Source organism: Erpetoichthys calabaricus, chromosome 10, assembly GCF_900747795.2.
Source record: "Erpetoichthys calabaricus chromosome 10, fErpCal1.3, whole genome shotgun sequence".
Lineage (NCBI taxonomy): Eukaryota > Metazoa > Chordata > Cladistia > Polypteriformes > Polypteridae > Erpetoichthys > Erpetoichthys calabaricus.
In genome coordinates this window covers 19550871-19578483 of record NC_041403.2, presented here as the reverse complement: position 1 = coordinate 19578483, position 27613 = coordinate 19550871, and the positions used below count along the sequence as shown (strand labels likewise).

Here is a 27613-nt window from a genome sequence, read left to right as displayed (position 1 = left end):
AGCAGGTTAATAAGTGAACTTCTCGTGTTTATCTAGACATGCCAAATGAACTGAGTGGCCACTAAGTATAAGCAAACTAAGCTGGTGGCAATATGATAAATGCCATGAAATCCTAAAGTTCAGAATACACAATAAAAGCAAGGAGAATACATACCACTGCCTGTTCCTGAGCAAGGTCCCGGTGAAGACACCACAGTTCTGTATGTTGGCGGAGGTGGGGGAGGTGGGGTAGATCGGGCACCCTGCCCAAATTCTTTGGGAGATGTTGTTGATTCCAACACATCATCTTTTACAGAAGGCTGTTCGATTTTCTTCTCGTCCACTTTCAAATCCAAGGGAGGAGGAACAGTACGTGCAGACTCTGTAGGGGGGGATTGGTCTTTGTTTTCACATGGTGGGGACTGAACAGGCGAAACAGGAAGGGAGGATACAGTCTTCTCATCCGACTCGACGGGTGCACTAGCTGGAACAGGGGACTCCGCAGGAGCAGCATGTTCGGGTGAATTATTCGTGAAGTTGACCCATTGATTGTCACTGACATCCCCTGCGGTTTGGGGGGACTGCACTGGTCCAAATATGTTATCCAAGTCACTTAGAGATGGTAGCTTTCCTTGCCGCGTAGTTGTTCCTTCAGAATCATCTGATGGAGCACCTGCTCCCTGTGGCTCTGAAGTGTGGTCCAAGTCGGTTGTATAATAGAAAGCAAAGCAAGAAAGAGAAATTAGTTCAGCAATATACTCCTTGTAGCTGCCAGAACCAACTGGTAACAAATGTTTACAACCATAAATTACAGAATAAAGATCTCAAAACCTTTACACAAATGCTACAGTTTCTAAGATCTTCTCAGAAAAGTAGCATATCAGTGGATGGTATAGTAACACAAAAAGTCAGCAGGTTTGCTGCATTTTTAATCTAACTATACTGAGTTGTCTTTCCACATCTTAAAAGACTTACAGATTCAACCAACTGGTAGTTCTTAACATGGTGTAGTATGAATGAAACTGGGTGTGAGTCTCTGATACAACACATCACACCTAAAGCTGCTAGAATAGGGTCCAGCTCCATGTGACTGGAAAACTGGAAAAGCTGATTCAGTATGTGTGAATCGTAGGGAGTATGAGAGCATGAAGGCAACCATTAAGAGGATACTAGGGAAGTTAAAAAGCAGTTAAGAGAGGAATATAGCAGATAAGGTGAAAGACAACCCTTTGAGTACTTTAGTAGTAAAAGAACAATCAAGGAGGAGGTGAAGTGCATCAGAAATAGTAAAGAGAAATTCAGAAATATACAGTAGACAGTGCAATAGTGGATGCCCTAAACTCACATTTTTCTGAGGTCTTCACATGTGAGGAAGTGGATGACCTCTCAGCGGTAACAGGGACTACTAAGGCGGTGCTGAGGGATTTGGAAATTGTAGAGGGAGAAGTGCTGCTGTGATTAAACAGGCTGAAATCAAACAAATCTCCAGGGCCAGATAACATTTACACTCCAGCTCTTAAGGAGGTTAGTGAGTACAGAAATAAACTCCTGACGGATACTTTTAGGAAGTCACTGCACACTGGGGAAATTCCAAATGATGGGAAAATGGGAAATATTATCCCGTAATGTAAAAAGGGTGACAGGGCAGAACCAAGCAACTATAGGCCAGTAAGCTTAACATGCATCACAGGAAAATTAATGGAAGGAATTATTAAGGATAAGATTGAGCAACACCTGGCAAGGACAGGAGTTTTACTGAACAGTCAGCATGGAGTCAGAAGAGGGAGGTCGTGTTTTACTAACATGCTGGAATTCAGTGAGGAAGAAACAAAAGGATACGATCAAAGTGGAGCAGATGAGATTATTTATCTGGACTTTCAGAATGCATTTGATAAGGTGCCACCTGAGAGGGTGGGCATCAAACTAAAAGAAGTGGGAATATTGTGTATAGGTGGGTGCAGAATTGACTAAAACGCAGGAAGTAGAGGGTGATGGTGTGAGGAACCTCATCAGAATTGGCTGATGTTAAGAGTGGTGACCAGCAGGGGTCAGTGCTAGGGCCGCTGATATTTTTAATATTTATAAATTATTTAGATAGGAAAATAAGTAACAAGCTGGTTAAGTTTGCAGATGGTACCAAGATACGAGGGTTGTTTCATAAGTTTTGAGACTTTTTTAAATAGATCCAACATGGTTTGGTCAATTCCAAAGAAAATTTTTACTCACATAACCTCGTCATTTGGCAACACTTCAGTGCTGTTCTACATACTCTCCCCCGATTTCAATGCATTTTTTCATGTGATAAATCCAACGATCAAAACAGTGACAAAAAATCAGGTTCAGTCAGTTGGTCAAGCTGCTCTTCCACCGCAGAAATGAGGCTGTCCCTGTCCTCAAAATCCATTCCTTTCAGCTCCTTCTTCACTGTCGGGAACAGCCAGAAGTCACAGGGTGCCAAATCTGGTGAATAAGGGGGCGGATGAAGGACTTCAATCCCAGATTTGGCGAAGGAACTCAACAGTTTTGTTTGACTTGTGAGGCGGCACGTTGTCATGGTGAAGGATGAAGTTCTTCAAGGTGCGATTAGGGCGACCTCTAGTGAGATTTTTGAAAACTTCTGGAAGGCACAGGGTTGTGTAGACATCAGAGTTCATCGTCGTGCGTTCAGGACGTGGAACTGAAGCAATAATTTTTTTGTAGCCAAAAAAGACGGCAAACATGGTCCTCTTGGCTGACCTTTGGCGCCTGGCTTTCAGTGGAAGAAGGCAACCTTTTGGACCCTACTTTGAGCTCTTTTTCTCATCTCCATCTGTAGCTGGGTGGGCCAAAAATTTATTAGAAGATGTGAAAGGATTGTAGAACAATAGAAAAAAATTTCGTCCGCCTCCGATGACGGCAAGTGACCGAGTCTCAAAACTTATGAAACAACCCTCGTAGATTGATTAGCAGATAATCTGGAATCCACTAAATCATCACAGGAAGAATTGGAGAGCAGACAGGCTCGGGCAGATTTGTGGCTGATGAAAGTCAGAAAATGTAAAGTGTTATATGTAGAAAGTAAAAATGTGAGGTTTGAATGAGAAGAATTCAGAGAATTTCATGGGTGGGGGTTGATTTGAACTTGGTTTTTATCAAGTTTGACTTGCTTATACTGTATGGAATGTTACTTGCTTTCAATAAATCCAATAAAATGTAAAAAAAAAAAAAAAAAGAATTTAGGAGTCATAGTCAACTCAGCATTATCAACCACCAGACAGTGTCCAGAGGCCATCAAGAAGGCTAACAGGCTGTCAGGTTATATAGCGCCTTGATGTGTGGAGTACAAGTCACAGGAGGATCTGCTCAAGCTTCATAACACACTAGTGAGGCCTCATCTGGAGTCCTGGGTGCAGTTTTGACAACAAAGGACATAGTAGTACAAGAGAAAGTCCAGAGAAGAACGACGAGGCTGATTCCAGGGCTACAGGGGATGAATTATGAAGAAAGATTACAAGAGCTGAGCCTTTACAGTTTATGCAAAAGAGGTTATTTTGGAAGCTTTAAGTAGATTGGACTGGCAAGCTTTGTTGGTCTGAATGACCTGTTCTCGTCTAAATCTTTTTAATGTTCCAATCTTCCAAAATGCACCCTTCGATAGTTTTCCATTATAACTACAGCTGGCTGTTACCTCCAACACTTTTATTCTTGCTTTAGTTTTTCACTCACTTCTGGGAACCACTTCTGCTTTGGATAAGTTAGAAATTCTACTCAGGAACCTGTCCTAGAAACACCAGAGCGCTGTCACCATTACAGTCTGCTCCATCTGCTGGAACTGTAGAGCAGACGGCTACAGGGTCAGGTGTCCTTGGTTTGACATTGTTTTGCTTTATGTGGAGAGCATCAGGACAGTAGGATTCTGTTATTTTGAAATTTGCACCATGACTTTTACCACTTTTTGCATTATAATTATGAATTGATCTTAGGGTTGACTGAATTTCAGGTCTCTAAGCCCATCCTCTGTCAACCTTTTAATGTCAATGGGGTAAAAATGGTCACTTGCTGCTAGGAAGCAAATTTCATGTCTGAAAGTACCAACGAGAATGCCCAGAGACAGAAGGAAATACGACAACAATTCATTTCTTGTTATAACCCAGAATCACACAAGAATGCCTCAGTGGGCTCTACCAGGCTGTGTTTCTTGACAGTCGTCCAGCCTTGACTTCATAAGAAGAATACACCGAGAAATACTGTGAGGAGCAAAGCAGACACATTCTTAAAGGTGCTCCCATGAAGCAGAGAGGCACCGTCGTTCAACAGAACAAGTTACCTCAGTAAACTAACCATTACACTTAATCAAGACCTTACAGGTTATCCATTGGGCATCAATGCATTCAAGATGTACCCCTTTAAAGCAATCTTGTGTTTTATTAAAAAATTTTCTGGAAAGTGGAAAGTTCTTGGCCAGACACACTGGAGCCTGCCATTTAGTATTGAAATAAACATTGAAGGCCCAACCGTTTCTTTGTACTTTTAGAGTCAATTTAGCACCAGAAGCTAATTCTATAAAATCTAAATATTTTGCACTCTAGAAAACTGTTTTAGTACCTTCATCTGTGGAGTCCGGCTGATTACTCGCTCCTGGGACATTCTTTGGAGGAAGTGGGGGTGGAGCTGATTTAAGGAAAAATAAAGAAAAAAAAGTTTAAGTAAGTCAAAAAATATTAATTAAATGAAGCATGTCATACAGCCTTGGTACCATACAGAAATGGTACTGAGGACTCTTTACTCCAGTAGGCCTCAAGACCTGTTCCCTGAGGTTCTGTGGGCCTTACATGTCATATCTATTCAAGTTAAAATCTAGAATATTCTAGTGAGCCTCTGTCTGGAACATCACAAACACATTTGTTCAATATGCTACAAAAAGGCATTACAGCATTAGAAGTTGTGCAGTGAACCGAAATCAAGTACATCATTGATATAAAAGACAAGTCAAGGACACAAAACACTTTAACTTGGGGACCTAAAACACACTTTTAGAGTTTTCAAAATTTTCACTGACGTAAATAATGAGGATTCCTAATAGTCAAGGACACCTAGTGGTGACGAATGGGAAGTGCATCTAAAATAAAAAAAAAAACAAAACGCAGAAGCTAGTTGTCAAATTAAGGGTCACAGGAATCTGGAGCAAACTGTTCACACATGCAACTCCTGTAAAGATCCTAGCTAGTGGTCTTTAAAAAATATCTATCTATCTATCTATCTATCTATCTATCTATCTATCTATCTATCTATCTATCTATCTATCTATCTATCTATCTATCTATCTATCCATCATATAGTGCCTTTCATATCTATCTATCTATCATATAGTGCCTTTCATATCTATTTATCTATTTGTTTTATACTGCCATTCTATCATTCTATCTATCTATCATATAGAGCCTTTCATATCTATCTATCTATCTATCTATCTATCTATCTATCTATCTATCTATCTATCTATCTATCTATCTATCTATCTATCTATCTATCTATCATATAGTGCCTTTCATATCTATCTATCTATCTATCTATCTATCTATCTATCTATCTATCTATCTATCTATCTATCTATCTATCTATCTATCATATAGTGCCTTTCATATCTATCTATCTATCATATAGTGCCTTTCATATCTATCTATCTATCATATAGTGCCTTTCATATCTATTTATCTATCTATTTGTTTTATACTGCCATTCTATCTATCTATCTATCTATCTATCTATCTATCTATCTATCTATCTATCTATCTATCTATCTATCTATCTATCATATAGAGCCTTTCATATCTATCTATCTATCTATCTATCTATCTATCTATCTATCTATCTATCTATCTATCTATCTATCTATCTATCTATCTATCTATCTATCTATCTATCTATCTATCTATCTATCTATCTAAGGTCTGTGATACAGTTTGCATATTTGTAGCTAGAAATCCACAAAGGGTCATGTATTTTAGTCATGTATTTTGAAATAGTTTTTTATTCCTAAGCTTTCAACCCCTACCAGGTGTCATCATCAGAGGACAATGATTAGACATTAAGGAATCAAAGGCAATATATAGCAAATGAGGAAGTGGGTTGGGGGGTAGGTGGGTGTAAGGAGGGGGGATTAATAAGGTGGGGTTTTGAGGGTGATGGTCATAAAGACTTATTTAATATGTGGATGTTCTTCTTTTTTAAGCCTGGTGTCTGTTGCATCAGTACATAACATCCCAGAGGTTGGTTTCAGGTCTGAAGAACGTGCACGCCAGTCAATGGCATCAATGCCTTTGTCATCCATCATCGGCCTACACACTGTGGCCACATGCAACTGGCCATTATCCTGCAGTAGGAGGAACCCAGGGCTCACTGCACAGGGTAAGGTCTGACGATGGCTCTGAGGATTACATCCCAGTAGCTAACATCAGTCAGGGTACCATTGCCTAGCATGTGGAGGTCTGTACGTCCCTCCAAGGATATGCCACCCCAGAACATCACTGACCCACTGCCAAACCAGTCAGGCTGGATGATGTTGCAGGCTACATAACGTTCACCATGGCTTGTACAGACTCTTTCAAGGACTGTCACATGTGCTCAGTGTGAAGCTGCTCTCAACTATGGAAAGAATAGAGTGCCAATGGTGGAGTTGCCATTTGTGTATTCTCTGGAGAATGCCAATCAAATTGCAAGGTGATGGGCTGTGAGCTCATGTCCCACTTGAGGACGTCGGGCCCTCTGTCACCCTCATGGAGTCCGTTTGTGACAGTTTGGTCAGAAACATGCACAAATGGCTAAAGAGAGAGCGATTGTCTGTGGCCACCATTCCCTTTTTGAGGGTTGTCTTGCTGTTGCCTCTCCAGGTCACCTGTTGTCACTTGCATTTGCACCAAAGCAGGTGACACTGGTTCACAATTGGTTATGCGTCCTAACTGGACAGACTGATATCCCTGAAGCTTCATTGACTTGGTGTTAGACGGTGATGATTCCGTGTTCTTGTGAACAGTGTTTATGTGGAATGGCTTATTTGAAGGATATGCTGCTCTTGCATTTCATTTTGCATAATTACTTGATTATTCAAGAAGGAACAACTAGCTGAACTAACTAGGAAATAAAGGAAATATGTACGAGTCACGGCTGAGTCTGCATGTTTTCTCCTGAACTGCTGATCTCCATTTCAAACACTTGTCTTTCTTCAGGCATTATTAGCCAGCACATACACGCAGTGACTGCTTTATCACATACGCATGTTGAAAAACACAAACAGCTTGCACCGCCAAACAACCCACCATGTGGCCTGCACTCAGTATACAGTATGTAGCACGTAAACGGTATCAGTTGTTGTTGGACCCAACATTAGGAGAGACAAGAACAATCCAAGTGACTCTGACTTAGAATTATTGGTGCCAGATGTGGTGGTTCTGGGATTTTCATGCACTACAGACTTTAGAGCAGGGGTCTCCAGCTCCGGTCCTGGAGGGCCCCAGTGGCTGCAGGTTTTCATTCTAACCCTTATCTTAATGAATGATCTGTTTTTGCTGCTAATTAACTTCTTTTAAATTAATTTTAATTGACTTTTTTTTTTTTTTAAGACTAGGGGGCTTCGCCTTCTCCTCGCTTCACTCGCCAACCCCTCCTGCTTCGCTCGCATTGTGAAGAGGGGGGCTGAATGCACCCCAAGGAGAGACGTGGTCGCTCCTCCTAAACCCCCTCTTAAACGGTGATACAATGGAAAACAAATACAGTTTTTTTTACCTCCTCTTTGCTCGGTCAGCTGCTGGAATGCTGCTGCTGCAGTGCCGCGTGATCTGCATCTCGTGCAGCACACTTCTGTCATATCACCTACTGTATGTCCATATGTTTGATCTCTTTTTGTTTTTAACTTTTCTTCAATATTGCATTGAATTTTGATTCCATGTTTGGAATTACAGTGTGACAACGCAATGTATAACTGCCCGTGAGTGAATATCGTTTCTTTCTCTCTACAAGAAATGTGTCTGACAATAGCATTCACACAAATGAGAAATGATTTATCTCATGGGATTTCACTTTCACCAAACAACAAATCCTTTAATTCTCGCAGATACACCGCTTCATTGGGAAGAAACACTGCCTTTTTTTCCTCTGATGGCAACACGAATTATATGATCTGCAAGTCTCCTTAAAGTTTAAATCTGAACAATATACAGTATTCAATCTCTTTTCTCTGTTCTGTTATTTCACCAAGTAATAATTTCTGTTTGTTTGTGCTCATGCGATCTTTACTATCCTTTTTTTGAGACTTTCGAATTTTCGTACTTCCATTATCTCTAACCTGCTCTGCATGTGTATAGCGGCAAAGTTTTTAAATCTTTTAATTCTCACAGATACGACTCTTCATTGGGAAGAAACACAAATTTTTTTTTTCCCCTGATGGCAACACGAATTAGACGATCTACAAGTCTCCAACTTAAAGTTTAAATCCGAACAATATATTCAATCTCTTTTCACTGATCCGTTGTTTCACTGAGTAATACTTTTTTGTTTGTTTGCGCTAATGCAAACTTTACTTTTTTTGAGACCTTTGGATTTTAGCACTCATTATGTCTAACCTGTTCTGCATGTGTATCGCACCGACGTTTTTGAATTCTTTACGAATTTGTCATCTACTCTTTGTCTTTTATTTCTGGCCCCTGGCGTGGTTAAATCTCTTGGCACAAAGTCTCGTCTCGTGGGACGTGAAAGTATCTCTCTGAGAAAATCACGTCTTTTCTCCTTCCAACCTTCCAAGATTTTTTTTTTATAATAGAGAGATTTGTTCCTCTGAATTGCTTAAATTTCTTTCCTTAAATGGCACCTAAACAGAAATGAAATGTTAGCGTCTCTGCCGCTTGTGTTGTGAAGAGGGGGGCTGAATGCACCCCAAGGAGACGCAGTCGCTCCTCTGAAACCTCCTCTTAAACGGTGATACAATGGGAAACAAATAGTTTCTTTTTTATCTCCTCTTTGCTCGATCAGCTGCTGCTGTGCCACGTGATCTGCATCTTGCATGGCGCTTCGAACATTTAAAAGTCTGTACAGCAGCTGTCTTACTCTTTGTCATTCATTTCCTGCCCCAGGCGTGGTTCAATCTCTTGGCACAAAGTCTTGTCTCGAGGGACGTGATTTCTTGGTATTTTTTATTTTATAATTTAAAAACAGAATAAGAATCTGAAAATCTAACAACATCACACTAAAGTTTGATAAATTCTGAAAAGAATGATACCAAACATATATACAGTGCATCCAGAAAGTATTCACAGCACATCACTTTTTCCACATTTTGTTATGTTACAGCCTTATTCCAAAATGGATTAAATTCATTTTTTTCCTCAGAATTCTACACACAACACCCCATAATGACAACAAGAAAAAAATTTACTTGAGATTTTTGCAAATTTATTAAAAATAAAAACATTGAGAAAGCACATGTACATAAGTATTCACAGCCTTTGCCATGAAGCTCAAAATTGAGCTCAGGTGCATCCTGTTTCCCCTGATCATCCTTGAGATGTTTCTGCAGCTTCATTGGAATCCACCTGTGGTAAATTCAGTTGACTGGACATGATTTGGAAAGTCACACACCTGTCTATATAAGGTCCCACAGTTGACAGTTCATGTCAGAGCACAAACCAAGCATGAAGTCAAAGGAATTGTCTGTAGACCTCCGAGACAGGATTGTCTCGAGGCACAAATCTGGGGAAGGTTACAGAAAAATTTCTGCTGCTTTGAAGGTCCCAATGAGCACAGTGGCCTCCATCATCCGTAAGTGGAAGAATTTCAAAACCACCAGGACTCTTCCTAGAGCTGGCTGGCCATCTAAACTGAGCGATCGGGGGTGAAAGGCCTTAGTCAGGGAGGTGACCAAGAACCCGATGGTCACTCTGTCAGAGCTCCAGAGGTCCTCTGTGGAGAGAGAACCTTCCAGAAGGACAATCATCTCTGCAGCAATCCACCAATCAGGCCTGTATGGTAGAGTGGCCAGATGGAAGCCACTCCTTAGTAAAAGGCACATGGCAGCCCACCTGGAGTTTGCCAAAAGGCACCTGAAGGACTCTCAGACCATGAGAAAGAAAATTCTCTGGTCTGATGAGACAAAGATTGAACTCTTTGGTGTGAATGCCAGGCATCACGTTTGGAGGAAACCTGGCACCATACCTACAGTAAAGCATGGTGGTGGCAGCATCATGCTGTGGGGATGTTTTTCAGCAGCAGGAACTGGGAGACTAGTCAGGATAAAGGGAAAGATGACTGCAGCAATGTACAGAGACATCCTGGATGAAAACCTGCTCCAGAGCGCTCTTGACCTCAGATTGGGGCGACGGTTCATCTTTCAGCAGGACAACGACCCTAAGCACACAGCCAAGATATCAAAGGACTGGCTTCAGGACAACTCTGTGAATGTCCTTGAGTGGCCCAGCCAGAGCCCAGACTTGAATCCGATTGAACATCTCTGGAGAGATCTTAAAATGGCTGTGCACCGACGCTTCCCATCCAACCTGATGGAGCTTGAGAGGTGCTGCAAAGAGGAATGGGCCAAACTGGCCAAGGATAGGTGTGCCAAGCTTGTGGCATCATATTCAACAAGACTTGAGGCTGTAATTGCTGCCAAAGGGGCATCGACAAAAGTATTGAGCAAAGGCTGTGAATACTTATGTACATGTGATTTTTAAGTTTTTTTATTTTTAATAAATTTGCAAAAACCTCAAGTAAACTTTTTTCACATTGTCATTATGGGGTGTTGTGTGTAGAATTCTGAGGAAAAAATGAATTTAATCCATTTTGGAATAAGGCTGTAACATAACAAAATGTGGAAAAAGTGACGCGCTGTGAATACTTTCCGGATGCACTGTATGTAGGTTTTAAAATAAGCCCGATTTAAATTGTGACAGAAAATGTGACATAAAAACGTCACATAAAATTGTCGTTGCACTTTTAGGCTTAGGATTTCATATATAGAGAGTAGATATAGACACAATATACATTTATTTATTTGCTTGACAATTGATTGGTTGGCTGTATTATTTGTCCTGTCAGTCATCACCCTTATTTTTTATGTTTCTGCTGCTGTATGCATCTCAGTTTCCCCTTTGGGATTAATAATGTTAATCTAATCTAATGTCTGAAAGGCCTTCCTGCCTGATCTTCATGAGTGTGAAGTTAGGAGAGCACAGGGTGATGGCGTAATGGCAGGAAGGTAGGGAGAACAAGGAAAGAGAGAGATGGAGAGGGAGACGTGAATGAGGAATGTGTCCACAGTGCTTCGGGGTTTGGGATGTAGGGAGGTCACCTCATCGGGTCAGTCATGAAGCCAACCTCCTGTAGCACCAAGCAGAGTTTATTATTTTATGCCTGTCTGATATCACCATTCTCTCCTACGTGCCAATCCCTGTATTTTGAACCCTAAAACATCCTCTTTTTTATATAGTCATGGCCAAAAGTTTGGAGTATGACCCAAGTATCAGTTTTCACAAAGTTTGCTCCTTCAGTGTTTTTAGATCTTTCTGTCAGATGTTTCTGTGGTATACTGAAGTAGAATTACAAGCATTTCAGAAGTTTCAAAGGCTTTTATTGTCAGTTACATGAAGTTTATGCACAGAGTCAATATTTGCAGTGTTGGCTCTTCTGTCTTTTTCAAGATCTCTGCAATCCACCCTGGCACGCTGTCAATCAACTTCTGGGCCAAATCCTGACTGATGGCAGCCCATTCTTGCTCAATCAATGCTTGGAGTTTGTCAGAATTTGGGGGTTTTTGTTTGTCCACTCACGTTTTGACCACAAGTTCTCAATTGGATTAAAGTCTGCGGAGTTTCCTGGCCATGGACCCAAAATTTTGATGTTTTGTTCCCCAAGCCACTTAGTTTTCACTTTTGCCTTATGGCCCGGTGGTCCGTCATGCTGGAAAAGGCATTGTTGGTCACCAAACTGTTCTTGGATGGTTGGGAGAAGTTGCTCTTGGAAGATGTTTTGGTCCCATTCTTTATTCATGGCTGTGTTCTTAGGCACCACCAGTGCTCAGGAATGGCAGCAGGCAGGCGTCAGTGCTTTTGCAAACACAGTAAGGTGAAGACGTTTGTAGGATGGCCTGGTGGGTGTCAAGAAGGGCAGCAAAGATGGCAAGAAAAACATCAGGAACAGACTGATATTCTGCAAAAGGTACAGGGATTGGACTGCTGAGGTCAAGTCATTTTCTCTGATGAATCCCCTTTCCGATTGTTTGGGGCATCCAGAGAAGAAAAGGTGAGCACTGCCATCATTCCTGTGTTCTGCTCAATAGTAAAGCATGCTGAGACCATTCATGTCAGCCAAGGCAGTGGGCTCACTCACAATTTTGCCTAAGAACACAGCCATGAATAAAGAATGGGACCAAAACATCCTCCGACAACAACTTCTCCCAACCATCCAAGAACAGTTTGGTGACCAACAATGAACAATCCAGCATGATGGAGCACTGGGCCAGAAGGCAAAAGTGACAACTAAGTGGCTCAGGGAACAAAACATCAAAATATTGGGTCCATGGCCAGGAAACTCCCCAGACCTTAATCCCATTGAGAACTTGTGGTCAAGAGGTGGGTGGACAAACAAAAACCCACCAATTCTGACAAACTCCAAGCACTGATTATGCAAGAATGGGCAGCTGCCATCAGTCAGGATTTGGCCCAGAAGTTGACTGACAGCCTACCAGGGTGAATTTCAGAGGCCCTTAAAAAGAAAGAAAGGCCAACACTGCAGATATTGACTCTTTCTATAAACTTCACGTCATTGTCAATAAAAGCCTTTGAAACTTCTGAAATGCTTGTAATTCTACTTCAGTACACCAGAGAAACATCTGACGAAAAGATCTAAAAACACTGAAGGAGCAAACTTTTTGAAAACCGATACTTGGGTCATTCTCAAAACTTTTGGCCATGACTGTACCTTTGTGTCTGATATTTATTCTTGCTAAAATGACCATTAGCAGATAGTTCTTCCAAAACCGGACTTGCATTGTTTTTGATGTGAAAAAGCTTCAGGTCTGGTCTCACTTAATCATTTTAATAAATAGTCATTATATAGAATGAACCTGAATATAAAACATAACATAAAAAACAAATAAGACTTACTTCCAGTTGGAAATGATCTTGTCAATGGGGAATCTGGATATGATTCACTGGGTTTTGTAACCCCCCACACTTCAGGTTCATCAATTACAACTACGTCAGAAAGGATAAGACATTGAAATTGTTTGACATTTTCCTTTAGGGGTAAAGTGATGGGCATGTATACATGACAGCGTAAACAGTATTTAAAATCGCCATGAGCAAAATGGGAGTGCTAATTTAATGTGAGGATGGTAATGAAAATGGCTTACAGTGTAGCAACAGCAATACACCCCCCTCCACCCAACCGTCGCAGCAAAGGGTCTCCGATTCAGTCCCCACCAGTGACTTTGTTTGATTGCAAGCATATAACCTCAGACAAAGGCCACATTAAAGAACAGAGACATTTGTTTTAAATATATACAGTCGTGTGAAAAAGTCAGTGCACCCCATGGAAATACTTGGTGTCTCAAAATATCTGAACAGGCAAACAGCTGATGTTCATGGAAGCAGTGCCTACAGATAAAGGTGATGAACTTGAACAAGTGGCACATCAAACTGACATGGTGTATTCATTCTCATCATCTAAATCAGTGGTCTCAAACTCCAGTCCCCGAGGGCCACAGTGGCTGCAGGTTTTCATTCTAACCCTTTTCTTAATTTGTGACCTGTTTTTGCTGCTAATTAACTCCTTTTCCTTTTATTTTAATTCACTTGTTTTTTAAGATTTGTTCCCTTAAATTTCTTCATCGTTCCTCTGAATTGCTTCATTTCTTTGCCATTGTCATTGAGCACCCAAACAGAAATGAAATGTGAAGTGAGAAGACCAACTAAGTCAGGGCCTCAAACTCCAACCAATTTCACTCCAACCAGTTGCTTAATTAGGCACCTTGTTGTTCATTAAACCCGTTCTTTAATTCCATGGCTTGTTGCCACTCATGTTGTCCAATAGCAGACATTTCTAAGAGCACTGGTAAAATGCTTTGTGGACCTGAGCAGATCAACATTGAGACCTTCATCTTTATTTTCAGATATTGTATGATGGTCACAGTTTGCTGGTCAGGTCTTGGCTCATTTTGTATCTCATTATTGTCCATCCATCCATTATCCAACCCGCTATATCCTAACTACATGGTCACGGGGATCTGCTGGAGCCAATCCCAGCGTACACAGGGTGCAAGGCAGTAAACAAACCCCGGGCAGGGTGCCAGCCCACCGCAGGGCGCACACACACCAAGCACACACTAGAGGCAATTTAGGATTGCCAATCCATCTAACCTGCATGTCTTTGGACTGTGGGAGGAAACCCACGCAGACACAGGGAGAAGATGCAAACTCCACGCAGGGAGAGACCCGGGAAGCAAACCTGAGTCTCCTAACTGCGAGGCAGCAGCGCTACCACTGTGCCACCGTGCCGCCCTTATCTCATTATTGTTTGGCTGCTAATTAAAAGTAAAAAAAACAATTAAGGGTTCAAGGGCAAGTCGATTAAAATGAATTAAAAAAAAGTTATTACCGTATATAGTCACATATAAGTTGGGTCTTGAAACCTGAAAAATCGATCATAAAAGCAGACCCCGACTTCATCTTCTTGCCTCCTCCAATCTCACACCAGTTTCTCAGATGCATCGAATTTTGTTGCAGCAGCGCAGTTACCAATTTCTTTTGCTACTTCAATGACGTTTAATTTAAAACCAGCTTCATATTTTCTTCTGATTGAATGCTCCATCGTAGATAAGGGATGCTCTTATGATTAAGGTGTATGAGAGTATGAGATACAAAAATCAGTGCAAACGTCGCTTTGGAATAGTTTGGGTATTACCGTGTGGTCACGTAGGCACAACAGAGAGACAGAGAGGTTAGGAGCACACGCTAATACAGCGCATTGCCACACCACATAGAAAATAAAGGCTGTGTGCCCCGTGGTTATTCTCTCAGGTGGGTGCTAGCATATCATAATCTCTTGGACCAATAGTGTGAGTTTTCTGCATTTGACTTATATGACCGACATTATTAAATACCAGAAATTATACTGTAAAATCAAGTCCCGACTTATCCGCGGGAGAACTTATCTGTGAGTATATACGGTAGCAACAAAAACATGTCACTAATTAAGAAAAGGGCTAGAATGAAAACCTGCAGCCACTGTGGCCCTTGAGGACTGGAGTTTGAGATCCCTGATCTAAATGAACACAAAATCAGATTTGGGGAAAAAGAAAGTAAACCTCTAAAGTTATCGCCACTTCAGATCCTTAAAATGAGAATCAGGGGATCCAGATAAGGTGCCAGTGGTTAGATCCTCTTTAGGTGTCTTATTTAAACCACAGATATCGAAGGCCCGGTGAGCTCTATACTGTTGACGTGTGCATTGTCACCATGCCAAGATCAAAAGAGCTTTTGAAGGCCCTCAGAAAGAATTTGTGACAAGGGAATTTAAAAGATCACCAAATTATTTGACATCAGTCATTCCACCGTAAGGAAAATCCTCTATAAGTGGTGCAGATTTCAAATAACTGCTAATTTGTCCAGGACTGGCCAGCCCAACAACTGACTGATACTAAGAAAAGTCACCAAGAAACCCAAAATTTAATTGCAGGATCTGCCGGTAACTCTTGCAATAGATGGTGCCAAAGTGCATGCGTCTACAATCAGAAGGAGATTCCACAATTTTGACCTGCATTGCGAGGCGTGCCAGCTAAACCTTTTCTCTCCTACAAGAACATTACAGTAGACGACAACGTGTCATTGAACATCTAGGCAAAGACCAGCCCTTCTGAAACAATGTGCTCCAGAGAAATGAATAAAAGGTAGAGTTGGCCACAGTAGACACGTTGAGTGCAAACCGAAGACAGCATTTTAGGAGATGAACCTCATACCAACTGTCAAACATGGTGGTGGAACCCCTCTGGTTGAGGGTTGCTTTGCTGCCTCAGGACTTTGGTTGCTTGTGGTCACTGAGTTGACTGTTAATTCTGTATCATATCAAAGTGTGCTTAAAGAGAACGTGAGGCCGTCTGACTGAAAGTCAAAGTTGATGGACCTTTCAACATGATAATGATCCAAAGCACACTAGGAAATGCACCAAGGAATAGCTCAGAAAGAAGAAATGGAGGTTTGTGGACTGGCCTAGTCAAAAGCTTCATTTGAATCCCATTGAAATGTTGTGGTGGGGATTTGAAATGGGCAGAACATGCAAGAAAAACCCCAGACATCTTGCCGCTGAAGGAATTTTGCATGGAGATGCGGTCAAAGAAATCACAGAGTTGACGTTGGAGGCTGGTGGGTGGTGTCACACACACACATGTGCATGGGAGGCAGCTAGAATGACCAAAAGAAGGTAATTCCACACCAGGACAGGGGGTGGCGGGGTGCAATAACCCTTTTCTCTTTTATCCCTACAGACCAAACATGGGAAATTCTACCTGGGACCGCTGACATCACTTCCGGTTCCGGGCCCACTGACATCACTTCCCCTGACCTGCCTTAAAACCCAGCCAACTTCCTTCTGTGAGTCAGTTCTGTTTTGGACTCAATCTACTTGTGCTATGCATCCAATTTTGACTTTTGTAGCCATTATTCAAGTATACGGTGGCTGCCCCAAACCTTTTTACATGTCAAGGTGTATTATTTTTTACAGTGGCTATGCAAAACATCTATAAGAATTCATTTCTGCAAAACGGGGCAACTCCAGCATCTGAGGCCAAGGGTGGACTTAATTTTTCCCTAGTAGACTATTGCGTCTATTGATATTTTTCTTGAATAAATGATTGAAAAAGCCAATTTTCCTTATGTTTTTATTCTGGAATGACCACCTTTATCTGTAGGCACTGCTTGCATGAAGATCCATGGTTTGCCTGTTCAGATGTGTTGATAAAGTCAACCATTTCCATGGGCTGTACTTGGTTTGTCACATGAACACATTTTAGTGTAGATTATCAGCTTTGGGTTTAGGAAGCCTTATGTCACCAAGTACAACTCAACCGTAGACAGTGACATTCACCAGTTAACTGGTTCAGTCTCTGCTCTCAGAGCTTGTTAACTGATTCACTCTGCACTCGTAGGGCTGTCAACTGGTTCATGTTTCCCTCACCAATCTAATTAACTGGTTCAGTCTCCACTCTCAGATCTAGTTAACTGTTTCATTCTCCCAGTCTGAACTTGCTCACTGGTTCAGTCTCCACTCTCAGAGCTAGTTAACTGATTCACTTCCCACTCTTAGAGCTGTTAACTGGTTCATTCTCCACTCCCAGAGCTTTTTTTAACTGGTTCATGCTCTACTTTCAAGGATATTTAACTGTGTCACTCCTCACTCTCACAACTACTTAACTGATTCACTCTCTACAGCTGATTAATTTGTTCACTCTCCATTCTCAGAACTAGTCTACTGATTTACTCTCAACTCTCAAACCTAGTTCACCGATTCACTTCCCACTCTTAGAGCTATTAACTGGTTCATGCTTCACTCTCCAATCTAGTTAACTGGTTCAATCTCCACTTTCTGAGATAGTTAACTTATTCACTCACCACACTCAGAGCTAGTTAACTGGTTCACTGTCCACTCTTAGAGCTGTTAACTGGTTCATTCTCTGCTCTCAGAGCTGGTTAACCAATTTACTCACCACTCTCAGACTTGTTAACTGGTTCATTCTCCACTCTCAGGGCTATTTAACTGTCACTCCTCACTCGCAGAACTAGTTAACTGATTCACTCGCCACTCTTACAGCTGCTTAATGTGTTCACTCTCCATTCTTAGAACTATTCTACTGGTTTACTCACCACACTCAGAGCTAGTTAACTGGTTCATGTTTCACTCTCAGATCTATTTTATGGTTTACTCTTAACTCTGAGACCTAGTTAACTGGTTCAGTCTCCACTCTCAGAGCTAGTTAACCAATTCTCTTCCCACTCTTAGAGTTGTTAACTGGTTCATTCTCCACTCTCAGAGCTAGTTAACCAATTCTCTTCCCACTCTTAGAGTTGTTAACTGGTTCATTCTCCACTCTCAGAGCTGGTTAACCAATTTACTCACCACTCTCAGAGCTAGTTAACTGGTTCACGTTTCACTCTCATATCTATTTTATGGTTTACTCTTAACTCTTAGACCTAGTTAACTGGTTCAGTCTCCACTCTCAGAGCTGGTTAACCAATTTACTCACCACTCTCAGACTTGTTAACTGGCTCATTCTCCACTCTCAGGGCTATTTAACTGTCACTCCTCACTCGCAGAACTAGTTAACTGATTCACTCGCCACTCTTACAGCTGCTTAATGTGTTCACTCTCCATTCTTAGAACTATTCTACTGGTTTACTCACCACTCTCAGAGCTTGTTCACTGGTTCACTCTCCACTCTTACAGCTGCTTAATGTGTCCACTCTCTGTTCTCAGAACTAGTCTACTGGTTTACTCTTGACTCTGAGACCTAGTTAACTGGTTCAGTCTCCACTCTCAGGGCTAGTTAACTGGTTTAGTCTCCACTGTCTGAACTTGTTCACTGGTTCAGTCTCCACACTCAGAGCTAGTTAACCAATTCACTTCCCACTCTTAGAGCTGTTATCTGGTTCGTGTTTCCCTCTCTGATCTGGTTAACTGGTTCATTCTCCACTCTCACAACTAGTTAGCTGGTTATCTCACCACTTTCAGAGCAATTTAACTGGCTCGCCAATTTCATACTGGCCAACCGTGTCTCGGATGCGACACTTGCCCCACATTAAAGATTTCCCTCAGAAAGCAGGCAACCACATCTGAGGGCAAAGAGTATAAAGGCAAGATGGACCGCCTGATTACTATAATCTGAACAACTCAGGAGAGCACCATTAGCAGGTGCCAGAACTGATGCCATCAGAACAGATACAGGTAACCTGAATAACAGTCCATTCAAAAGCAGGGCCAGAAGCCAAAGGAAATCAGAATGCAGATGGGCAGGAGACACTTCTCAAAAAATGCAAGACAGATGCATGAGAACATTTAAAAGCCAAAATCCAGGCACAATAATTGTAACTGCAGAGACATTGTTTAATTAATTTACTGCCACACCGTTTGCAAAGCCTAACAACATGAGATTAAATCAAGAATTATTATCACCTTTGATGAAGATCAACACAACTAAATAATGATAATCAGATAAGGAGGTATATTTTACTCAAAAAAAAGGAAAACTGCTTGCTCAGATTCCAACGGTTATTTAAAAAAAATGTATTAAGTGACTGACGCTTTTGTTTTGTTTTTTAAACAGATGAACTGAATGGACAATACTGGCATCGGTAAACACATTAAAGTTTAATAAGGCTAGATAAGTTAACGGAGGGGATTTTAGACCATTTCTCGATGCAGGAATTCTCCATATCTTTAATCCACTTTGGTCTGCACTTATTAGGGCTTTCACATTCACCCGATCTTTGTGTGCACTTCATGTTAAATGTGTGTTGGCACAGCATGGTGATGCAGTGGTTACCATTGCAGTCTCACTGATCTAGAATCCCAAGATGAAACCCTGAGCCATCATTATCCATGTGCAGTTTGTTCATCCTCCCCATATTTGCTAAATCCTCAAAGATGGATAATGTAACTCAGTTATGGTGGCCTGAATCAGTTTAATTTGCAAGTCTAAGTTAGCCCTGTATGATTGGGTGATGGTCGGGCTCTGGCTGTCTGTCCTGGCTTGGTGTCACTGCTGTGTCTTCTTCTGTCAGGGCCGGCTCCAGTCCTACAGCTCTGAATTAATTATGTAGGGTTTGAGAATGTCGTTATGTCAGATTTGTGTTACTCCCAAATGCATTTGGCTATGCTGTAGGTCTGTTCAGACAGCCGTCTCAAATTTACTTTTAGGAAATGAAACAGACAGCCATATGTCCAGTGAGAATGAACAGCCTTTTACTTATCTGCTGAGGCCCAGTAGAATTTAGCTGTGCCCCTCTGTTTCAACTAGAGGAGCCCACCAGTGTGTGATCTCTAAACTACTGATTACAAGGAAGGCTAAAGGATGATTGAAACTTCATACAAGCATGCACACATTGCATTCTCCAACCTGTTTAACCTAATTAATCCTGCCTATCCTGACGGCACAAGGCAATGAAAAGCTATGAAAAGAAGATCAGGCCATTATGACAGTGATGTGCATTTCAATCCACTTCACTGATTCCATTCTTTCTTCTTCTTTCGGCTGCTCCCGTTAGGGGTTGCCACAGCGGATCATCTTCTTCGATAGCTTTCTGTCCTCTGCATCTTCCTCTGTCACCCCCATAACCTGCATGTCCTCTCTCACCACATCCATAAACCTTCTCTTAGGCCTTCCTCTTTTCCTCTTCCCTGGCAGATCTATCCTTAGCATCCTTTTCCCATCAGCATCTCTCCTCTGCACATGTCCATACCAGCACAATCTCACCTCTCTGACTTTGTCTCCCAACCTGAGCTGACCCTCTAATGTCCTCATTTCTAATCCTGTCCATCCTCATCACACCCAATGCAAATCTTAGCATCTTTAACTCTGCCACCTCCAGCTCTGTCTCCTGCTTTCTGGTCAGTGCCACTGTCTCCAACCCATATGACATAACTGGTCTCACTACCGTCCTGTAGACCTTCCCTTTCACTCTTGCCGATACCCGTTTGTAACAAATCACTCCTGACACTCTTCTCGACCCATTCCACCCTGCCTGCACTCTCTTCTTCACTTCTTTTCCACAATCCCCATTACTCTGTACTGTTGATCCCAAGTATTTAAACTCATCCACCTTCATCAACTCTACTCCCTTCATCCTCACCATTCCACTGACCTCCCTCTCATTCACACACATGTATCCTGTCTTGGTGGTCCTACTGACCTTCATTCCTCTCCTCTCTAGAGCAGATCTCCACCTCTCCAGAGTCTCCTCAACCTGCTCCCTACTATCACTACAGATCACAATGTCATCAGCAAACATCACAGTCCACGGGGACTCCTGTCTAATCTCGTCTGTCAACCTGTCCATCACCATTAACAATAAGAAAGGGCTCAAAGCCGATCCCTGATGTAATCCCACCTCCGTCAATCCTACTGCAGACCTCACCACTGTCACACTTCTCTCGTACATATCCTATACAACTCTTATGTATTTCTCTGCCACTCCTGACTTCTTCATACAATACCACAGCTCCTCTCAGTCACCCTGTCGTATGCTTTCTCCAGGTCTAATTCGATTAATTCTAACTATCCATTTAAGTGAATTGATTCTTTTAGAGTATGGCGTAATTGGGAAGTCCCTCTGAGTGCATCACTAACATACAATTTCATAATTCGTACATTTATATATATATATTGTGACAGACGACCGGCTATGGACTCCGGTCGTCACCCCCAGGCCGCTAGGAGGAGCCCTCCGGACAGCATATTTGCGCCCCGAGTTCCAGCAGGGCCTCATGGACTGTGTAGTGTTTTGACACAGCCCTGCTGGATACCTTGGGGGCCGCCAGGAGTCGCTGTAGGGGGGCTAGTGGGCTCTGGCATGCCCTATAACCCGGGAGTGCATCCCAGTCACGTGACTGGAAGAAGCGATGTGCTCCCGGGATGAAGAAAAGGATTTTGCCCTGACCCGGAAGGAAAACGGACTTGTGGGTTTGGCTTGGAGCCACTTCCGGGTCAGGGGCTATAAAAGGACTCTGGGTAAGCCCAGACATTGAGCTGAGCTGGGAGGTAGGGTGGCGACGTGTCTGGGAGTGGAGGATTGGTTATAGAGAATAGTGTATTGTGTTTATATGAGTGTGGAGTGGAGGGTGCTTTGTGCACATTATAATAACAAAATAAAAAGTTATTATTATTATACTTTCACCTGGTCATCAGAGTGGTACCTGAGGGTTTGAGAGGTGGACACGAGCCTCAACTGCTACAATATATATATATATATATATATATATATATATATATATATATATATATATATATATATATATATATATGTGTGTGTGTGTGTGTAATTCTTACATTTTTTATATATACATGTATGTAAGCATGTGTATGAGTGATTGGTATGTGGTACATAAATAATATAATTATTTACTTAATTACATACAATACATAATTAATTTTATATAATAATAATAATAATAATAATAATTAATTACATTATGTTACTGAATCAATGAATGTGAATCGTTAGACTGATTCTTTTGTAGAGATGTATTCATGAATCAAATGAACGAGAATTATTAGAATCAAACAAACAAGAATTATTCGATTAGTTCACAGGTAGTGATTCGTTCATGAATTAAATGAATGAGAATTGATCAACTGATTCTGGGATAGTCATTTGTTTCTGATTTTAAATTAACAAGAATTGTTAGATTGATTCACATGGAAGTGATTTGTTTGCGAATCAAATGAACAAGAATCGTTAAAGACATTCTCAAGTAGTGATTCATTCATGAATCAAATGAATAAGAATTATTAGACTGGTTCACAGGTAGTGTTTCACTTACAAATCTAATGAGCGAGAATGGTTAGACTGGTTCACGGGTAGTAATTTGTTCCTGAATGAAATCAACGAAAATTGTTAAGCACTCTTGGGAAGTAATTTGTTCATGTATGACAATCATTACAATCAAACAGAGACAGGTGAGGGGACGCTGGCGCACGCATGTTGTTGCCGCTCCTCCCTGTAAACAACACTTTTCGCAAAATTCGCCTAATTCTACACTTTCTTACGTTTGTTTTATTTCTTTTATTGTACGTATAGTTCGTGGATACAGCTGACTCGAATTGTATGGATTTGGCTTATATTTACAGATTTTATGGACTCTACTTTGACTGGGAACAGCTGAGTCTGTGGATCACGGGACGAGAACCTTCAAGCATTTCTTTGTGCCTGGCAATCTAGGACCTCGGGATGATCTGTCTTCGTGATTATATTTAATTTGCTTTGCTGATCTGCTCCCGTTTCATCTTATAGTACTCTACGACTGGGAACTGATCTGATGTTCTTATTAACCTGGCTTTTGGCTCCGGGGCGATCATGCCTGAAATTACCAAGCGTTACATTTTGTGGCTGTGTATTGGAACCTCCAACTCCTGCTACCTCCTCTTGCTATGCTTTCTGCTGATTGCTATGGCTGCTCACCTACGCTACCACACCCGCCTGTCCTACCGGTTCCGCTGTGCTGTGCTGCTTCTCCACTGCTATTCAGATAAGTATTGCCCAGTATCATGCTAAAATACTCTCATGACAAACTCCTTCTTATTAAACAGTTTGTCCAGAGCAAATGGTCTGACTGCAACATCCTAAAGGACGCCGGTATTTTGCAGCGCCCGAAACATATACATCGCGGGTCAGGTCGCCGCCACCGCCGGGCTGCGAATGAAAAGACCACCGGCAGCATTTGCTCAGGAATACGCCGTCCTTCTCATGACCCTGGAAATAGAATTGTCAGTGTGCCAAATTTGCATTATGTGGAAATAAACCCTGATTGCGGCTCTGTGTAGAAAGAAGCCTCATTATGTAATATTGCACTGTTTAACTCAAGGTCTCTTAATGGCAAAGCATTGGTGCTGTCAGAACTCATCACTGACACCAAACTTGATATTCTGTGTCTAACGGAGACTTGGCAAAAACCAAACGAATTTGCGTCTCTCACAGAGGCGACTCCAATTGGTTTCACTTTCCACTCAGAGCCTCGCAGCTCAAGACAAGGCGGCGGGCTGGCAGTAATTATCAGTGAAGACTTAAACATTAAAAGAATCCCAATTGACTGCCCATTGTCTTTTGAGTGCCTGGCTCTTAAACTAACAACGGAATCAGGTCCTGTCTCACTCATTGTTCTTTATCGTCCCCCAAAATACAATGCATCCTTCTTATCCGATCTGATTGAACTTTTGACCCACCTAAGCTCTTACTCTCAGAGAATTATCCTTCTTGGTGATTTCAACATCCATATTGACACCCCCACATCTAAACTGAGAAATGAATTCCTATCCTTACTGGACTGCTTTGACTTGACACAACATGTTGATTTTCCAACACACTCTGGTGGTCATATATTGGATCTGATTTGCACTTCTGGACTATCTGTTGCCAACATTTACAGCACTGATTTGGGACTCTCTGACCATAAAGCAGTATTTTTCACTGTCTCATTACCTCTCCCACCTCTTACCTGTAAACGACAAATTTCTTACAGAAACCTTAAAAATATCTGTCCCTCTATCGTTTCTGGATCCATTTCTGATCTTTTACTGTCTTCACCTATTCCACCAACACTAGATAGTGTTGTTCACCACTATAACTCAGCCCTTCACTCAGCATTAGATAAAACAGCTCCTTTAAAACATAAGGAGGTTTCCTTTAAACGCTCAGCTCCTTGGTATAACTCAGAATTGCGATCTATGAAAGCAGCTGGCCGACGCCTTGAGAGAATGTCACGTAAGACTGGCCTCACCGTGCACATCCAGGCTTTCTCTGACCACCAAAGAGCTTACAGAGAAGCACCAACTGCTGCCAAGAACACCCATTATGGCAGAATAATAGAAAGTAGCCATGATAACCCAAAGGTTTTGTTCTCTGTAGTTAATAAACTACTCGAACTCGCGTCTGGTCCAACTACCTCTTCTACTGAAGTCTGTGAGGAATTCCTCCACTTTTTCCGTAACAAAATTAAAGATCTAAATAATTCAACTAACATAAATACATCATCTGTTTATATCTCTCCCTGTTTTCCCACTCCATCCAGCTCCTTCTCTAAGTTCTCACCAGTCACCTCTGCGTTTGTTAATAACCTGCTTTGTAAGATGAGGCCGACTACTTGTGTACTTGACCCCATCCCCACCACACTACTTAAATCCTGCCTTCATGCCATAATCCCGACTGTTACAACAATAATAAACTCATCCCTTGACACTGGCTCTGTGCCGCTCACTTTTAAAATTGCTTCTGTAACCCCAATGTTAAAAAAGTCTGGTCTTGATGCTGACAATCTTAACAATTTCCGGCCTATTTCCCACTTACCTTTCCTGTCAAAAGTTCTTGAGCGTGTTGTAGCTTCCCAACTCACCAATTACCTAACCTCTAATAATTTGATGGAACCCTTTCAGTCTGGTTTCAGGGCGCGGCACAGCTGTGAAACTGCTCTGCTACGGGTAACCAATGATTTGCTTATGGCAGCAGACTCTGGACAAACTAGCATATTAATTCTGTTAGACCTCAGTGCAGCATTTGACACTCAGGTCAGACATGACATCCTACTGTCCAGAATGGAGAACATGCTGGGTATCTCTGGCACTGCCCTCTAGTGGTTCAAGTCCTATCTGACTGATAGGCAAGAGTTTGTTAGTCTTGGCAACAGCAGATCCAGCTCAGCGCCAGTCACACAAGGAGTCCCTCAAGGCTCTGTCCTTGGTCCTCTGCTTTTCTGTATTTACATGCTTCCCCTTAGCCATATTATCCGTAGTTATGGATTGGGTTATCATTTTTATGCAGATGATACTCAGCTCTACTTCAATGTTAAAAGTGGAACTTCATCAGAGCTTTCTCAGCTCACAACCTGCCTTAGTGAAATTAAAACCTGGATGGAGCAGAACTCTTTAAAATTAATTTGCAATAAAACTGAACTCCTGCAAATTGGGACTAAAATGCAACTTAATAAAATGAGCTCCTTCCCAGTCCATCTTGGCAGTGATCTCATCAGACCTGCCTCTACTGTAAAAAATCTTGGTGTCATTTTTGATTCCTCCTTCTTTTATTCCGCCCACATAAATCACATTAAGAAACATTCTTACTTTCACGTCCGTAACATATCACGTGTTCGCTCCTTCCTCTCCTTCTCTAATGCTGAGAAACTTGTCCATGCTTTTATCACATCCTGCATCGATTATTGTAATTCCCTACTGGCAGGTGCCCCTTCTAATCTTATATCACAGCTCCAGCTTATTCAAAACTCAGCTGTAAGAGTCCTTACTCGAACCAGCAGCAGCGAGCACATCACACCCATCCTGCTCCGTCTTCACTGGCTCCCTGTGTCTTACAGAATCGAATATAAAATCCTACTAATAACCTACAAAGCCTTAAATAACCTCGCGGCAAACTACATCAGTGACCTTCTCCATCACTATGTGCCTGTCCACCCACTAAGGTCCTCTGATTCTGGTAATCTTGTTGTGCCCCTCGCTAATCTACACTTCATGGGTGACAGCAGGGCCTTCAGCTGTATAGCGCCCAGACTCTGGAATGACCTACCGAAATTAATCAGGTCAGCTGACTCCATGAATTCTTTTAAAAAACAACTCAAAACTCATCTGTTCAGGAAGGCTTTTAGCTCTACTTGACTTTATTACCCTTCTCTCAGTTTACTTCTCTGTCAAGATGCTCATGTAACCTGTGTGTGTGTGCGAGACCATCAATTATGTTGTCTGTTTTTTTTTTTTTTTTCAGAATTTACTGTCTTAATCTTCTTTGTTTATTTATCTGGTTTGTACAATGCTATATACTGTATATTCTGCCGTTCTTTATTTATTCTGTAAGTGCCCTGAGCATGGGAAAGGCGCTATATAAATAAAATGTATTATTATTATTATTATTATTATTATTAAATGAACAAGAATCTTTAGATTGATTCTCAGGTAGTGATTTGCAAATGAATCGAATGATAATCGTTAAGACTGATTTTCAAGTAGTAACTCATGTGTGAATCAAATGAACTAGGATCGTTAGACTGATTCTTGGGTATTGACTTGGTTCTTATGCATGAGCTTTAAACATCTAAAAGCAAACAAAAGACACTGACGACATAAAGCAGTTCATGCATGCACTCCAGTGAATCGCTTCCTTTGTGCTTACGGATTTTTTCAAATGATTCACTAAAAGAAGAGTATGCAGCCACACTTGGGCCAATTTAGAGTCGCCAGTTAACCTAAAACAACTTGCCTTGCGATGTGGGAGGACAACTCAAGTACCTGGTAGAAAACAAATGGAGAAATGAAGAGAATGTGTAAACACGACACAGAAAATGACAAAGAGTGTGCGAATCAGCTCTGGAGTACTTGATCTATGAGCCAACTGCTGGGTTACTGAGCCGATTTCTTACTTCATGCGAATGCCAAATTTGTATTCTCAGTCCACAATTACAGATGTGGTAAAAGAGAAACCAGAAAAGCTCATATTTCAGGTTATGGGTCAAGTTGTACTTGCCCCAAACTGTGAGTCTTTGGGAAACTATGCACCAAAACTCAAGTTAAACATTTTAAACAAAATTGCTCATTCAATTTTGTTATTCACAGCTATGACTCTCCGGGTGCTACCAGAGGCTACAAAATGTAGTGTCGCCGCCACTCTCTCTTTTTCTTCCACAAATGAAACAAGTGAATGTTTTGAAATCACTTACTGAGTCATATACAGTAATTTATTTAGCGGATGCCCTTCACTCAATGTCACCTGGGAAATCGATATGCGTAAAATACATCTGAGTGGGGAGTACAGAACAAAATTTTGAGCAGGACACAGCAAAGTCATTAATGTTAGACCCAAGGCTACATGAAAAATCACGGCCTAGCAAAACCACAGCTGGCTGACAAGTG

The 27613-nt window shown here is 41.6% G+C and overlaps 1 protein-coding gene across 1 annotated transcript in view; it reads right to left on the bottom strand.

Moving 5' to 3' along the window:
* sgip1a (SH3GL interacting endocytic adaptor 1a) overlaps positions 1-27613 on the bottom strand; it is a 337919-nt gene that overhangs the window by 93289 nt on the left and 217017 nt on the right. The window contains exons 11-13 of the mRNA XM_051932771.1: positions 13107-13196; positions 4564-4629; positions 155-667 (exon numbers count right to left, since the gene is read on the bottom strand). Of these exons, the coding sequence (XP_051788731.1) occupies positions 155-667; positions 4564-4629; positions 13107-13196 (669 nt within the window). The remainder of the gene's footprint in view (positions 1-154; positions 668-4563; positions 4630-13106; positions 13197-27613) is intronic.